Below are 17,698 nucleotides of genomic sequence, written 5' to 3' on the forward strand. Positions count from 1 at the left end.
GATTCAGTGTATGAGATTTGTATCTGTCATTGGAGAGCTGAGCTTTCTTCTCCATTTCAACAGAAAAAGAGTGAGCAGCCATTTAGCTTGGTTGGTTAGAGCCTGGTGTAAATAACACCAAAGTTGCAGGTTCAGTCCCTGGCTAGATGATCTCTGTCTCTAGTGGGTTATGGAATAGAGAAAATCCCACACAATTTACTGATTCGTTTTGATGCACTGGCTGGGGGAGTAGTTAACTGATTGCACGATTTCACAATGATTACACACTTAATTTATACAACACAATTTTATTTTAAAACTCTTTGCTACTTATATAACACTGCTTAGCTTTAAGAAACACCACAAACATTAAAAACACAATAATTACATATATCAGAAACAATGCTCTGAATGCACTTCCTTCCCAAACAATACTATAAGAATTAGTGTTACAAAAACAACTACAATTACAACTAAAAGTTAAATTTGAATCAATACTATTATTTTCATAATATACTTACAATCCTAGAATTCCAAGAAGCCAAATACCAAAATATGGTTTCATTCCTCAGTAGTACGATTTAATGGGTTGGCCTCAGTAGTACGGTTCAATGAAATGGGCTCAGCAATATAATTCAATAGGCTGGCTTCAGCGGTGATAGGACTAAGTCCCCTTCCTTCAGTCCCTTTCAGGTGCTCTGCGGCTTCAGCATGAACTAAGAGATTCGTGTTCACGGAGAGGGTGGTTCAGGTGATCAGTCTGGACCCGGGCTATACTTGCAATTTTTCCTTCGTTGTTCTACAAGTATAGTCACCTCCAAATTGGGACAGTAAGTTACCATTTTTATTGAGTGAGCTGCCGTCAGTGGGTTCCTCCTACTCAATATGTCACTGCTCCCAAATTTGGGCTCGGATCTTACTCAACAGATTCTTTTATCTTTGTTGAGAATTTTAAATTACCTTTGGGAAACTTCCATATCACTGCAAATGCCCTTTTCTTACCAACCTGGTCAAAAGGCCTCAGGGTTTGATCTCTTGGAATTCAGGATATTTGCTCTCTTTGTAAAAGATTTCTAAAAGATGAAATTGAAATTAAGACTTTAAGCAAAGTCAGGACCTTTTGCACGTAGTCCCCAAAACAATGAACTAGATAAGGAGATAAATCTTATCTTCTTCCTGAAACTGGCTAATGGGCAACCTTTACAAACATTCAAACTATTTCATTCAATACGACAATCTCTTGGGATCTTTTCCAGCCTTACTTCTTTATGATAACAACTCCATCGTTTTACAGCTAATGTTACTTGACTCTCTTCTAAAGGTAAGGCTAGGCTTAAAAGCAAAGACTGTGCATTGCACAGAAACAAATACAAACACTAGTGAGGAAAAGATGAGCTTGGATCACGGGGCTTTCTGGGTCCTAGTCTAGAGCAATTTACTGTAGGTTTCCTATCTTGTATATGCAGCGAAGTGATTGGCTCCATGAAGCCATGCAATGGAAATTAATTTGTTCCATATGCAAAACTTTCTACATAATAATGAACAACTACAAAATTTGAGCATGTGTTTACCTTACTTTAAATAACCTGTATTGTAATCTTGGCATTGAAGGTTCTGTATTCATTGTCATACGTGTACAAGATTTGCCTTAGCATTATTGTAGAGAACTTGACATTTTTTTTTTTTTCATGTATACAGAGCATGTGTTTGTCAGTTCTGTCTGCCAATATCAAGTAAAATACTTCTTAGAACCTCTGGGAGCTTTCTTTGCCAAAAATCTGTTTTGAATTGACTTTCTGCTGGAGCACCTCTGAGTTTAAACTTGATCCTTTCTCTGGGCCTAAGGAAGAGAACAGTGATACAAGGGACTAGTAACTTGCTCTGTGGCAGTTTTACTTTGGTACCTATATGCTTGCAGTCTTATGGAAAGGAGCTGTCATCCCCTAGAGAATGCCCTCCCTTCCTGTCACTGCTGTTTAGAAACCACAGATTTATTTTGATTTTTTCTTTTCTTGAGAATTATCTCTGGACTTTCACCACAGCGGGTAGAGACGAAACATACATATATGTCTTGTTCCCATATGATAGTGATGTTTTCATCTCTGCTTTCTCATTCAGTTTCATGCAATAAAGTTGTGTCACATCAGCAGCACAGTTAGTCCTCAATTGGAATTGGGGTACACTGTATATCCCAAATCAGAGATTACATTTTATTGGTCATTTGGGAAATGTAAAAGTTTTATAAATCAACATTATTCTGGTTTTGCATAAGCATCTTAATCAAGATGCTGTAATTGCGGAGTACAAACAGTACTCTAGTAACTCAAGGGTTGGAATTTTTGCTCAGCAAGAAGTAAGATCACCTGCAGAATTTAATGGGAGGCTCCAGAGGACTACCGTAATGAATTAGATAAAGGGCTTGAAGGTTACACTGTAAGCATTTTTTAAAATAAATGTGACTTTAGTACTAGTCTTTTGTATTTTGCTATGTAGATAGCACTTCAAGCTGATAACTTTGACTAAGCAAATATCTAAAAGATAGGGGCAAATATTTTCCTCCTTGGCCATCTCTTCCAACATGTGGAGGGTCATTTTCATCAGCAGTCCCTTGCAATGGAAGATGGTTGTCTTCCATGAATCTTCAGCCCTACAGATAAAGCATAGATGACAAGGCTTATCTGGGATTGACAAACTGTTGCAATCTGGGAACGTGTTTCTGTGTATGGTGGGTGGCTCTGAGTTCTTGATTTGGTTTGTAACACACGGTTTCTGTCGTTCCTGCTTTTCCATCTTTTGTTGTCCTAACGTTTCAAAGTACTGAGATCCTTGCATCTGGGCTTGTCCTGGGTGATAGTCTCCCATGAGTTGATGTTGATGTTGCATTTTTTTTTTTTTCAAGGCTGCCTTGAGGATGTCCTTGAAGCACTTTCTCTGTCCTCCTCTTGAGTGTATGCCTTAAATGAGCTGGGAGAATAAAACATGCTTTGTGAGTCTGGAGTCAGAAATCCAGGTGATGTGTGTGGCCCAGCAAGTTTGATGTTGGATGGTCATTGCCTTGATGCTCATGGTGTTTGCTTGTGAGAGGATGCTAATGTTGATGCATCTGTCTTCCCACTGGATTGAAAGGATCTTCTGTAGATGGAGTTGATGATACTCCTCCACAACTTGAGGTGTCTCCTGTATGTTGTCCACTTCTCAGCTCCTCATAGTAAGGTGGGGATCACAACTGCTTGATAAACCATGAACTTAGTTTTGGATCTGATATTGCAATCTTTGAACACCCATTTCCTTGGGTGTCAAAACATTGCACTTGAATGTTTGAGGTGATGTTAGATTTCTTTATCGATGTCAGCCTTCTGTGAGAGATGACTTCCGAGGTACGGAAAATACTCTATATTTTCCGTAGTTTTGCTATAAATCTGAATGATCAGAACTAGGGATTGTTCATTAAAAGCTTGTTGATGGAGGACCTTAGTCTTCTGAATATTAAGTGTCAGTCCCGTTTTCTTGTATGCTTTAGTAAAGACATAAACAGTTACTTGAAGGTCTGCTTCTGAAGTGAGTGCATGATACAGCACCATCAGTGTACTGGAGCTCAGTAGTTGAGGTCAGGGTAGTCTTTCTTTTGGCTTGGAGTTGGCTGAGATTAAACAGTTTATCATCCATTTGGTATTTTAGCTCCACTCTGACTGGAAGCTTGTTGGTGATCAGATGCATCATCACAGTAAGGAATATTGGGAAGAGTTTTGGAGCGATGACGTAGCCTTGCTTAACAATTCTGTCTTAATCTCAAAAAGGGTCTGTGATGGATCTGTTACTGAGAACCATCGCTTGCATACCGTCATGGAGCAAGCAAAGAATGGTGATGAACTTCAGTGGGTACTTGTACTTCAGAAGGATCCTCCACATTGCGTCTCAGTTGACAGAGTCAAAGGCTTTCGTGAGGTCAAAGAAGGCCGTGTAGAAAGGTTCATATTGTTCTGGCATTTTTCCTGCAGCTGGTGAGCAGTGAAGAATGTCAGGTGTGCCTCTTGATGCCCTAAACCCACACTGAGGTTCTGGGAAGAGCTCCTTAGCAACTGGAAGGGGATGGTGCAAGAGGATTCTCACAATGATCTTTCTTGTCGTGGACAGCAAGGTGATCCCTCTGTAATTTAGATGAATAGATTCCATAGCTTTTTGTAGATATTAGTGCTAAAAGGGACCTTGGAAGATCGAGTCCAGCCCCCTGCCCCAGGGGCAGGAAGTCAGTTGGGGTCATAGGATCCCAGCAAGATAAACATCCAAATTTCTCTTGAAGGTGTTCAAAGTAGGAGCTTGAACCACCTCCAATGGCAGGCTATTCCAGACCTTGGGGGCTTGGACAGTAAAGAAGTTCCTTATGTCCAGCCTGAAATGGTCTTGCAGGAATTATAACTGTTCAATCTTACCATCCCTTGGGGTGCTCTGGTGAACAAATGTTCCCCCAGATCCTGGTGAACACCCCTTAAAAAATTATAGGTGACCATCAGACCACCCCTAAGCCTGGGTTTTTCCAGGCTGAAGAGTCCCATAGTTCTCAGCCTGTCATCGCAAGTTCTGTTTTCCTGACCTCTGACCATGCTTATGGCTCTTCTCTGCACTCTCTCAAGCTTCTCCATATCCTTTTTGAATTGTGGAGGCCAAAACTGGACGCAGTACTCCAGCTGCGGCCTCACCAAGGCTGAGTACAATGGGAGAATGATGTCCTGGGATTTGCTTGAGAAGCATCTATGGATGGAAGCCAGCATTTTGTTCACTTTACTAGCCACAGCATCACATTGAAGGCTCATGTTCATCTTGTGGTCAGTCATGACCCCCGAGTCCCTTTTGTATGTGGTGCTAGCCAGTGTAGCACTGCCGAGCCTATAGGCATGCTGCAGGTTTTTCCTCCCAAGGTGGAGAACCTTGCATTTTTTGGTGTTAAACACTATCAGGTTCTCGTCTGCCCATTTCCTGAGCCTGTCAAGGTCAGCCTGGATCATCTTCCTGCCCTCAGGTGTGGATGCTTTACCCCAAAGTTTGTTTCATTGGTGAACTTGGCCAGTCCGCTTCTGACTCCAATGTCCACATCATTAATGAAGATGTTGAACAATGTAGGTCCAAGGACAGAGCTTTGAGGGAACCCACTGGTCACAGGGCACCATGACGATTGACTTCTGTCAACCACCACTCTCTGGGTCCGATTGCAGAGCCAGTTCCCCAGCCAGGGGATTGTGGTGGACCCGAGGCCGCAGTTGGCCAGTTTTGCCAAGAGGTGATCATGGGATACCAGATCGAAGGCATTTTTAAATTCGAGATATACAACATCAATCTCCTCTCCCTTGTTCAGGTGATAGGGCACCTGGTCATAAAGGAAATAAGATTGGTCAGGCACGACCTGCCTGCAACAAACCCATGCTGGCTATCCCTCAGGATGTTGCCATCGGCCAGTCCATTAAGAATGGCCTCTTTGTTAATCTTTTCTAAGACCTTCCCCAGGATAGAGGTCAGGCTGATGGGCCTGTAGTTTGCTGGATCCACTTACCTCCCTTTCTTGAAGATAGGCACCACATTGACCTTCTTTGAATCCTTGGGCACTTTACCAGAGTGCCAGGAGCTCTCGAAGATCTGTGCCAGGGGCTGAGCTATGATACTCGCCAGCTCCTTGAGTATTCTGGGGTGTAGATTGTCAGGGCCAGCTGACTTGAAGGTGTCCAGCCTTTCAGGGTGTTCCTTCATGAGGTCAGCATTGATGGAGGGCCAGGAATCGCCCTCACCCAGGCATCCCTGTCCCGTAATGGGCAGGGGCGTCCTATGGGACTTGTGAAAGACCGACGCAAAGTACCCATTTAGTAAGTTGGCTTTTTCCTGGGCGTTGGTCTTCAGTTGTCCCTTCTGGTTTAGCAGGGATTCAATGTTGCCCTTGCTTTTTGTCTGGCTCCCCACATATCTAAAAAAGACTTTTTATTGTCCTTGATACTTGTAGCCAGTTGAAGTTCCATCGCAGCCTTGGCTTTCCTGCAGGTCGAGACCAGTGCAGAATATTCCTCCTTGGAGGTGGATCCTGTCCTCCATCCTTTGTAGGTCTTTCTTTTTAGATGCAGGGCGTCCAGTAGCCACCCTTCCCAGTGCTGCTGCTGCCCACCCTGCATAGCTGAGCCTCCCTGCCAGGAAGGGGCTGCCATAGCCCCTTGCCCTGAGCCTGCTGCCACTGTGTGCACGATCTGGAGAGGCATATGCCTCCCCTGGGAGTGTGTGCAGTGGCAGGAAGCCACCCTTCCCCCCCTCCCCACATCCCCTGGACCAGCTGCCGCCCGTAGCTCTGTCCCACTCCTGGCCCTGGGGTCACATTCACTGTCCTGGTTGGGCAGCCCCTGCCCCACTCTCTTCCTCACCGTGGGGGCCTCAGTCTGCCCCCACCCCTTCTCTCCCACAGATTTACTGGCAGGACAATGCTGTCCTAGTTGCCTGGCTGCATTCCTGGCCATGTGCATGCTGCGGCCGCATGCAGACTTTTGCTGCATTTATCAGTGATGTTATCAGCTACACTGGCCAAAAAAAGCCAATGGTCGATTATGTTAATTTTCCTTTTATTGGTGCTGATCCAGTATACCACTGATATATCAGTGTACCTCTACTATAAATTAGAATTAATTTAATTTTAAAAAATGAGCATTTTAAAATTGTTTCTAGCAGATAAAGCTGTATTATGTACAGGATACACAAAGAAGTGTATCAAAGCATATTTTATTATTAACTCGTTTATTAGATAAAGTAAAAGGAAGCATTATCTGTAGTTAGTTAATTGAACTGGTTGGCTTGTCATGGTCTTTCAACATTTTAGAACTAGTTAATCTCATCTTCTCACACCTTGTTTGTATTCATACATTTGAGAAGGAAAATGACTTTCCTGCTTTTTCAAGTCCTAATAAATTTCTCAAGGTTGAATGAGCTTACTCATTGTACTGAACTTAACTGAATGAAATAAAGAAAATATCCTCTTTACAACTGCAGAAGAGGCTACAGCTGTCATAACCACTTTATCACTTTAACAAACACTGGTTTCAGATGCCAACCTCTTGGCTTCCCTAAGTTCAATGGTTTAATTTTCTTTAAAAAATTGGCAGTGCATGTATTCCTTGACTGTTTTTCTTACATTATTTAAATACATTCAAGTTTTGACCTTAATACAGGTTGACATAATTTTGAAATGAATTTTAAATAGGTTATTTTTAGAGGTGCGATACCGGGTCAGTACCGATATAAAGAAATTTGTCCATATTGGAAATGGGCCTGATGCGGCTGATTAATTTGGCTGATAAATGTCAGTGCATGTGCACAGCCACAGTGCAGCACTCGGGTAGTGAGGAGCACAGCCTGGTAGTGTGGAGAGCTGCCTCTAGCTGGTAAGTCCTTTGTAGTGGAAGTGGAGCGGGGAGGGAAGGAGCATTGGGGGGCAGATCAACCACCTTCCTGTGGTGGGTTGGGACAGGGGCAGGTGCCCCTGCCCCAACCCAAGTGGGGCGCAGGATGGAGCCATGACCTGTCAGTGGGGGCAGCTCCTGCTGCTGTTTGTACTCAGGAGAGGGGGGTGGGGAAGTATGCCCCTGGATCTGTGCAGGGTGGGCTGCAGCTGTAGGCTGGAGCCGGGGTTGCTCTGGGCTCTTCTGGCCAGGGGCTGCAGTCGCCCCAGATTTCAGCATGGCTCCCTCCCAGTACCACTGCCATTGTGTGCCTGACGCAGCCCTGGCTCTTCCCAGAGTGTGGGTGGAGGTGGGGCGTTGAGCCGGGGCTGTGCCGGGTGCTTGGCAGCAGCGCCACAGAGGGAGCTATGGCGAAATTTGGGGTGGCTGCACTCGCCTCTGTAGCCCCCGATCTGAGCCCAGCCCTTGGTGAGAAGCCCCTGCCGCCTCCTTCATCGCAAGCTTTTATCTCACTCTCCTCTTCCACCACAGTGGACTTTCCAGCTGGAGGCAGCTGTCCACACTGTATTGGAAATAGTATTGGTATCCGCTGATATGCCTCCTTAAAAACTGGGTATCCGTATCAGCCCCAAAATTCTCTATCGGTGCACTCCTAGTTATTTTTAAAAAGAAAAAGTGTAAATATAAAACACATTTAAATACTGGATTGTTTCTCTTGATTTTAAATCCAGCATGGTAGCTGAACTAAGAAGTTAGCTCATAATATGATGATCATTCCTTGTTCGAGTACTCTTGGCTCGCTTCCACATGTGAGGGTTAAGGCCTTTCTGCATTATATCTGTTTAAGTATTGTGTGAAGTGTGTTTTTTAGTTTGGATTCCTGTGTTGCTTGAGTCTGCTACAAGGTACAGTTTCCTCTGCATTGGATGCACTGCCAATAAAGTTACATTGGAAGATACATTCTCTTAAGTTCTGTTTTCAATATCATTGGAACTTTTGACCCCGATAGTGCAGGAGTAGCACCTACAGAACTGTCATGGAAGTCAATGGGAGTTTTGCCAGAGTAACTACTGCAGAATTGACTCTATCATGCCATAGTGTCACTCTGTCAATTTCATTCAATAGGTAAATAAAATATTGCCAACTTGCACTTTTTTTTGCACAAACTGTGTTTTCCATTGGAAATAATATATTCATTTTGAGAACTGAAAGAAAAGGGCAATGTGTACAGAGTTATATGATCAAGGTTCTAAGTTCAGTGGGATAAAAAAGTTAAGCAAAATAATTTTGTTTTGAATACTTTTAGCTTTAAAAACAAAGATAAGTTGATTTATATTAACATTAAGAATTAAAATATGCCTTGCATCTCATAATTTATTTCCTGGTTCTTTAAACACAAATGCTAAACTACCTATATGAATGGTCCTGTTTGCTTCAGTACAGTAATTCATTTGATTAATATAATGTGCCTATGTAAGCATTTGATTGGAGCTTTCAATACCAAGTTTTAACATAATGTGGGAAACTGCGATAACACACAGACAGCTGAAAATGAGATGTTTCATTTGGTTTGATTACACCTCTAGTCTAGTAGTGACATCGGGTAGTACTGTTCTAATGTAAATAATAACCACTTTTAAATATAAACTTCTGTAATAACTTGGAAATAATGCATACATGAAAGCTTTTTACATATGTTGGCTTTATACTGCATAGGCCAGGAGTGGGCAATTATTTGGGCTGGAGGGCAACTTAAGAGTGCTTTGAGCTGTCGTAGGCTGGGTCAGCACCCTCCCCTCCCCCCCCCCCCCCCCAACAGTTCATCAAAACTCCCTAAGTGGCCCCATGGCCCAAATAATTATCCACCCCTAGGTTAAGGGAACCTAACCATTCTCCTTGAACCCCCTTCCCCACCCTAAGTCCCTGGCATGTGGCCAGGCCAGGCCTGTGCTGCACCGTGTTCTTATGCACCTCCTTGGGCTCTGTGGGTGCAGCTAGAGCGGCTCCTACCTGACTCAGCTGTGCTGGGGATTTAGGGAGGGGTGTGGGGAGAAAGGGAGAGCACAGTGTGACACTGCTCAGCCAGGTCCAGATAACTTGTGGCTCTCAGGCTCTTCTCTCTGTACTCCTCCCCCACCCCAAGTTCCCAGCTCATGGCTGGGCTGGGCTGGTGTTGCACTGTGTTCCTGCATGGTGCTTCGGGCCACGTGGGTGCAGCTGGCGTGGCTCTTGTCCAACCTGGCTGTGTGCTGGGGACTTGGGGTCGGGCAAGAGTTGCACCAAAGTCAGACAGCAGCTGTGCCAGCTGCTCCAGCTGTGTCCTTGTGGCGCAGACTGAAGTGGCGTACAGGAACACAGCACTGCTCTGCCTTAGCAGTGCCTGTGCCCATACCAGGCCACGGCCTGGCAGACCCCAGATAACCCATGGCTCCTGGCTCTTTCCTTTGCACTCCCTCCCTTGCCAGCAGGGAGAACCTTACCTGAGTAACTCACCAGGGGCTGGGGTGTCTGGTCTACGAGTTGCCATAGGGTTGGAGCTGTGCACAGACAATCTTGCTTGGCAGAAGCCTGGCCAGGAGCTCAGTTCCCCCTACCTTGAAACATACACTGGGAGCTGGGGGTGGGACACTGCGGGCTGGGCTGGGCTGGGCTGGGGGGGGAAGTGGCTGCTGCTGCTGCAATCAGCTACATCATGGGGAAGGGAGACAGGTACCAGAAGCCAGGGCAGCTGTGGGCTGGATACAATTCTCCTTCAGAGAAGCTACCACAAGCTGGATAGAATAACTTACTGGGCTGTATTTTGCTCACCCATGGCATAGGCAATAGTATAAAATTGCTATACCAGGGGTAGGTAATGTGTTTTGTCCAGAGTGCCAAAAAACACCACAATGCCTACCTTGGAAGGTGCCAGAGTGCCGGCATGCCAGAAAAACAAAATGAGGGCAGGGGGTACATGACAGGATGCCTTGCTTGTGCCCCTGCCCCCCAGCCTGGACTCTGGCTGTCAGCAGCTACCCCGGCTCTGGGTAGCTGCTGGAGCCCAGGCTGCTCCCAGCAGGGCTTGCAGCGTCTCAGCTGCCTGCTGGGAGCAGCCTGGGCTCCCGGCTGGCAGTAGCTACCCAGAGCTGGGGCTGGCTGCAGCTGGGAGGCTGCAAACAGCTGTGCCAGGCTCTGGAGCCCAGGCATCAGCTCTGTACTGCCACGTGTGCCTTGGAGCGGGCAGTGGCGGAGGGGCCTGAGGCAGCGCAACCCCTGTCTTTCCCCTGCTCCCGGCACAGAGCTGGTGACTGGGCTACGGAGCCCGGCGCAGCTGTTTGAAGCCAGCCTGGTCTCTGGGCAGCTGCAGCAGGCAGGCTGCAAACAGCTGTGCTGGGTTCCACAGCTCTGGCATCAGTTTCATGCTGGCGGCGACTGTGCACGCACCTCAAGGTGTGCTGCGCTGCCCTGCTGTCTGTCCTGAGGCTCACGTGAAGTCGCCACCAGCATGGAGCTGATGACGGAGCTGTGGAGCCCAGTGCAGCTGTTTGCAGCCTGCCTGCTACTTGCTGCAGCTGTTGAGAGCTCAGGCTGGCTACAAACAACTGCGCCGGGCTCCGGAGCCCAGTCATCATGTCTGTGCCAGGAGCGGGGGAGAGACCGGGGTTGTGCTGCCTCAGGACCCTCCCCCACCACCCGCTCTGAAGCGCACATGCATGCTCCGGAGCCCAGCACAGCTGTTTGCAGTCTCCTGTCTGCTGCCACCCTCAGCTCTGGGTAGCTGCTGCCAGCTGGGAGCCCGGGCTGCTCCCAGCAAGCAGCTGGGACACTGCAAGCCCTGCTGGGAGCAGCCCGAGGGTTCTGTCGCTGGCTGCAGCTACTCAGAGCCGGGGCCGGCCCTGGCATGCCGAGCAAAATGGCCTTGCGTGTCATGCTTGGCACTTGTGCCGGGGGTTGCTGACCACTCTGCTATACCATCACAACTTTTTAAAAATTGTCTTGCCTTTTTTTATTAACTTAATCCCAAATTTAGTGCCAGATGTCTGTGCTCAGCATGCGGAGTAGAGAACAAGTCCATTTAATTTATATTTTGAAATATTTATCAGTCATCTTGAGTATAGGAATGAAAGTAACTACATTATATTGTTCTGATAACATCACTTATGAAAAACAATCTTTGTATTTGTCTTCAGAGGGAAACGATTTTAACTTATTCTTCATAAGATGTACTTTTTTTCTTTATGGTTTAGATATAGACACATTCATATCAGATACCCTAAAAGGAGAAAATTTATCCAAGAAAGCCAAGGAAAAAAAAGAAGCTCTTCTTAAGAAGCTAAAAGATGTCAAAGCTAAGTAAGTAATCTTTGTTCTATTAATAAAATAGTTTGATGCTCCACTGGCAATGACTAATTTTAATAAAAAGTTTTAAATTTAGTTCATACTAAAAAAAAATAAATCGTAATGAAGTCTGTAATGTTCATGTTGATTCTCATTGGTTTCAGCAAAATACAGAGATGTAGGTATTATGTTCATGTGGATCACTTTGTGGAATTGAGGCTTTGGATGTGAAGATTTTTCTTCTGATTTTAAAATGGTTCTCAGCCTTCTTGATTTTTGCATCCCGCTTCAACCCCTGCAGAGCCCCGTCGTCTTGACTGTCTTACCCCAACCTGCCACTTATGGTTTACCTTCCTCTGAATCCACTCCATTGCAACCAGTCTCATTCCCTTTGGTTCCCACTGCCAAACACAGTGCAGAGACACTTGAGCTAACTCTTCTAGAACATAAACAGAATAGTTGAATTTACACAGCACAGTGTTTGGCCATTTAGCTCCCCATAGTTGCATATTAGGGTACCTTGATGTTTCCTATGGCAGAGCCAGTGTACACAGAGGAGCTGGTGTGGGGAGTGTTTTGGGGGGACAGGAATTCACTCCTTCCCCCACCCTGCACACACCTCCCCAATATCTGCCCTTGTGACCTACCCGTGGCACATCTTCAGCGCACCAGCTGAAAATTGTTGTTTTAAAATATAAAGACTGGGAAGGTTTTTCAAAGATCCACATTCTCTTTGCTCTAGTTATGCATAGCTTTCATTGGACATGTCCTCAGCTGGTATAAGTCAGTGCAACTCATCCATTGATTTTTGTTTGTTTTACCTTTCTCTTGTTATCCTGTCTACACTAGGAAACTGCAACTCTTCTAAAAACAATGCTAAGAAGCAAATTTAATTTTAAACGGATGTTAAAAACTTTGAGGGTGCTGGCCTAGATTAGGAGAAGCTGTTTTATATTGTTTCAGAAAGTATGATCTGAAACTTAATTTTACTCCCTAACTTCCTTCAAACTAGTAAGGTGATGAAAAGTTGGCTATAGTTTTAACACATGCAACTAGAGCTGTTTCCAGTGCATTATGCCTTTAAACATTGGTAAACTGTGGGGTATATTGTGCTCTTTCTTCTCCTTGATCTCTCCATATGGTTTTTATACTGATCGCTTGGTCCAGCTTGATACCTAACCTTAGCTTTCATAGCCCACTCCTGCCTTTCTGGATATTCCTTTATGAATGTTAGTTATATTGTAATCAGCTGGTAACGATAGTGTGCTTATTAACTGAGCCGATTCTGTGTCTTCCTCTAATCTTAGAATCTAAAAAAATTCACTCCTCTCTGATTGTTTCTGTAATGCAGGGGTGGACTCTGGTATGGGCAGCTTCTGTGTGGCACATGGTAGATCAGAGAGGGGACAGACAACACAGCAGCAGATGGAGCAGGGAGCAAAAGGAGAGAGAGGGCAGGGAGCATAGAGTGAGGAGCAGAAAGCAAACCAGAGGAAAGGGCACGCGGTGAGGGTGTGAGGCTAATTTGTGGCATGCCTACCAAAAATGATTCATAGACGTTAGGGGCTGGAAAGGACCTCATGAAATCATGAGGTCCAGCCCCCCTGCGCTTGGGCAGGACAGACTGCTGGGGTCAGATGACCCTAGCAATTTGAGCATCCAGAAGTTTTTCCAAGATTTCCAGAGTAGGTGCTTGTTAGCACCTCTGGGTGGAGTCTGTTCCTGACCCTGGACACTCATACTGTAAAGAAGTTTTCCTTATGTCCAATCTAAAGTGATCCTCTAGTACTTTATGACTGTTATTCTTTGTCTTCCCCTGTGGGGCCTTGGTGAATAGATGCTCCCCCAGGCCCTGATGTGCACCCCTTATATACTTATAGATTGCCACCAAGTCCCCTCTAAGCCTTCTCTTCTCCAGGCTGAACAGCCCCATGTCTCTCAGCCTCTCCTCATGTGGACTGCTCTCCAGACCTCTAATCATATGTGTAGCACTCTTCTGGACTCTCTCAAGCTTCTCTACATCCTTTCTGAAGTGCAATGCCCTTCCATGTATTTCTGTAGCACTTCCTTTTCATATCTTCATGCATTTTTTTTTTTCCTTCCATTCCTACATCCCTACATCTTTCCCTTTTTTTCTTTTCTTGGTATCTCATCACCAACTTTATCACTATGCACAGCAGTGTAACTAGAGGGGGATGAGCAGGGAATAAGGGTTATTACCTGTTGGAGCTTCACTTACTTCGGGCTGGTGGGAAGGGAAAGGAGGCCCAGGGGAAAGGCTCATATAGCCAGGAGCTAAGGGTTTAATCCTTTCCCCTCCTTTTTTCTTCCATAAAATTCTGGATTTTAAGTAGCTGCTTTAACTCTAGCAGGATTGGCTTGCTTTGAGTGCGCACTATATCAGTTACACCTCTGACCATGCATAAACCTGAACTCCTGGGGATAAATCTGGATCCCAGGTGATATTAGTGTGAGCTTTCACATTGTCTGCAGTAGGACTGGGATTTTATCTATTATCTTAATTTCTCATCTTACTGTTTACAACATTATATGTGTCACTCAAATACACAGATATATGCATGTTGGAATGATTTTGAGTCTTTCAACTAAGGCTACACATTCAGGCTGGGACCAGATATTGTTGTTCTTTCACACACAGCATTTCTTAGATCTGACCTTTATTTCTTTGTTTATATTCCTAAATTTCTCTTTTAGGTTCCCCTCTGCTTTCACCTTTGTTACTAGTAACCATGTCTTTACTCCTGACGCTGCATCATTCCTTCTTGGTTACATACAACAAAGCTACCATTTTTGCTAGTCATTCTGAAAGACTGCCTTTTTTTTCCCCACCAATTTGAGTAAGTTCAAACTGCTTATGATGATGACATTTTAAGTTCCACACAACTCTTCCTTTCCTTGTTTATTTTTCCTTATATTTTATTTTGCCACTCTACCTTGTAGTTGATTTAGTTCACTTGCATTGCCAGGATTGAGGCATTGAAGACCTAGCCAGGATGAAATTGATTTGCAAACCCAGTAGGCTTATCCCTCAGTATAAGACATGCTGGATATACTTATCAAGACCTATTACTATGGTATTTAAGAGTTTAGACACTGAACTTCTTAATATACAGATATCTTTTGTTGTACTCCATTTTATTCATTTGCTGTTTGAAGTGCACTAGCCAAAGTATGGTGGTTCCTCTTTGACTGATCTCATTGTGTTCCTTTAAACATGGCAGAGATGGATGTAATTTGTGATGAGCAGCTTTATTTAATATTTGGGAACATAACTGAAAACTAAACACTTTTTATTATTTATGGGTCATTTTTAGCTATGCAGGTAATTGTAACTGTTACAGTATCTAAAGTAGTTATATATTGGGAGTCTTTATTTGCTGCATCCCATTAAGTGTTTTTAACATGACAGATGAAAATTCTCTCAAATTTAAAAAGTCACTGGAAGGGCTGAACTGAATTGTTTATTATAGGATTCAAGAAAAATGTTTTCAAATGTAATGATGGAAAATTGCAATATAGATCAGCAGTAGTGGTACACTATGCAGTACAAAACTGGTGTTGGTGACTAATAATTTGGGCATATTTTAATTTGGTTCATACATTTGAGAATTTCTGAATGCATATTGATTTTTTTTTCTTTTTGTTTTTCCCCCCTTCTCTTCCTCCTCTCCCCTCCCTCCCCTCCCCCACAGCTACCCCCAAGAATTCCAGGATAAAGGTAAATCAAAATACATTTTTTCCCACCATGGTCTAACTTGAATACTTTTTTGCTCACTGACAGACTCTTTATTGAGTAAACATTCTATGCCTGTGTTTAAAATGATCAGTTTGTGCATTGATCGACTCTCAAGGATGAGGATGCTAGCTCCCCCTGCTGAGAAAAAAAATTAAAAGCTTCCAAAGTCTGTGTTTTGAAGTTCTTGGCCTAAAACCTTGCTCGTTGTAGTAACCAGATTATATTCATTTCATAACATTGAAGAAACCTCCTGTAAGATTAATTCAGAAATGGAGCTGGAAATTTATACTTAATGTAAATGGAACTTCTCAAATATATATTACTTAACAAATAAAAGGTCAATATTGTCTAAAACCATACGATGCATGTTTTCTTAGAAAGCATATGTATGTAATAACCAGATGTTAATAGAGATAAATTATTTCAAGCTGTTTCTGAATGAGTGCTACAAAAGTCTTCACTTCAACAGTGATGTTTCTTTTACCTTTTAATAGGCTTATTTAATGGCTATATGATATTGGCTTTCGATCCACACTAAATGAATGTTTTTGCAGCAGAGCAAGGAAATCAGACCTTCAGCACAGGAGAAAAAGATTTAGTGTGCTAGTAATGAAAGCTGAAGTGTGGATTATGTATTGTCTTCTAGAAGAGTTAAGACAAAGCAGCAGAGTCCAGTTAGAAAGAGAAAAGACTGAGGAGTGTATAGCCACAGTGTTCTGTTCTGTAACTAAACCTAGAATGGCTCTTATTTCCATGATGCTAATTTATGAGGTCATGACCTGTAGCCTGTGGATGCTGGTATGAGGGTCACAGCGTGAGGTCAAAGCCTATGCAAAGCTGCACTCTGCAGTGGGTGGAAACCCTCATAACTCCTGTCTGTGGATAGGAGATAATAACGTGTAACAAATATTTGTGCTAGCTGCTAAAGTTAGTGTATGGACACTTCTTATCAATTAGCTAGAAGAAGTTAAAGCAAAATATAGTTAAATTAGAGCATAGCTATTTGTAATAGCTTGAATTAACCAAGAGAGTTTTAAATAAGTAATAATTATATATATATAAAAAACTGAACATATACACACACAGTTAAATTCAGTTTGAACACCAGTGAAAGGACTTTGCAACCTAAAATTGTGGCAGTAAATTAAATAAACAAGTGCAATCTATTTGTTTAGATTTTTGCAAAACCTACTTGACTTCACAAAGTTAAAGCTACCATTACATATGTATGTGTGCACACGCACATGCACACAAATAATCTCATGCAGAAACTGCTTGAATTAAATAATCTCTTTGACACTTGGTTATTAGCTAGGTGTGCTTTCTAGGAAAATCATATGGTTTTGAACAAAATTAAGCTTTTGTTTATTAAGTAATTTTTATATTTAAGAAGTTCTATTTATATTAACTATAAACTTCCAGCTCCCTTTCTAATGTTAATGCTACAGTTGTTCAACTGAAATAATGTTATATATTTATTATTAAATTATTATAGTGGGTATATGTACTGTATGTATAATAATTATACACCTGACAAATCTAAACAAGTAGATTGCACTTTGTTTAATTTAATGTCTTAATTTTAGATTGCATCTTAGCCTTTTTGCTAATATTCAAATTAGATTTTTGAAAATCTTGTTTTTTTATAGCTTGTTTAAACATGATGAAGAAAACATATTGGCTGTGTCCACACGAGCGCGCATGTGCATTTTGCTTCTGAGGCATTGCAAAATGCACCCTGTGCATGTGATTTGGTTATACAGTGTGGAGCTAGATTTAGATGCTGGGAAATCCTGGTATCAAAAAAAAAAAAAAAGTGTGTGGGGGGGGGGGGGGGAAGCAGGGTGGCACACGTGCCTGTGTATGCTGTCTGAAATCAGAGCTTTGCCAGCCAGAGCCACATTCCAGCTGCTGGCCAGGCTCTGTGTGCCCAGATTGCTGCTGCTGGAGCCCTGGGAGGCCACCAGGACCCCAGGTAAGACTGCTGGGGCCAGCTCAGATGCTGCCCCCAGCCTCCCCTACTGTACCCAGAGCATTTTTTTTTTCTGTGCTGACCCCGTGTACAGGGACATGCAATGGGGCAAAAAGCAGCAGCATGAACTTGTGCTGCTGCTTTTTCCCCCTTGGCAGCCATATTCCCCTGCTTGTGTGGACATGGCCTTTATCCTTTTTGAGAAAAGTCTTATGTATTTCTAGTGAATTGTATTATTAAAATGTCTTG

The 17,698-nt window shown here is 43.6% G+C and overlaps 1 protein-coding gene across 2 annotated transcripts in view; it reads left to right on the forward strand.

Moving 5' to 3' along the window:
- Positions 1-17,698, forward strand: part of SKAP2 (src kinase associated phosphoprotein 2) — a 163,816-nt gene that overhangs the window by 14,969 nt on the left and 131,149 nt on the right. For both annotated transcript variants that reach the window (XM_059728898.1, XM_006265356.4), the window contains exons 2-3: positions 11,630-11,735; positions 15,434-15,459. In XM_059728898.1, coding sequence (XP_059584881.1) covers positions 11,630-11,735; positions 15,434-15,459 — 132 coding nt within the window. The remainder of the gene's footprint in view (positions 1-11,629; positions 11,736-15,433; positions 15,460-17,698) is intronic.

The sequence above is a fragment of the Alligator mississippiensis genome, chromosome 5, assembly GCF_030867095.1.
Source record: "Alligator mississippiensis isolate rAllMis1 chromosome 5, rAllMis1, whole genome shotgun sequence".
NCBI lineage: Eukaryota > Metazoa > Chordata > Crocodylia > Alligatoridae > Alligator > Alligator mississippiensis.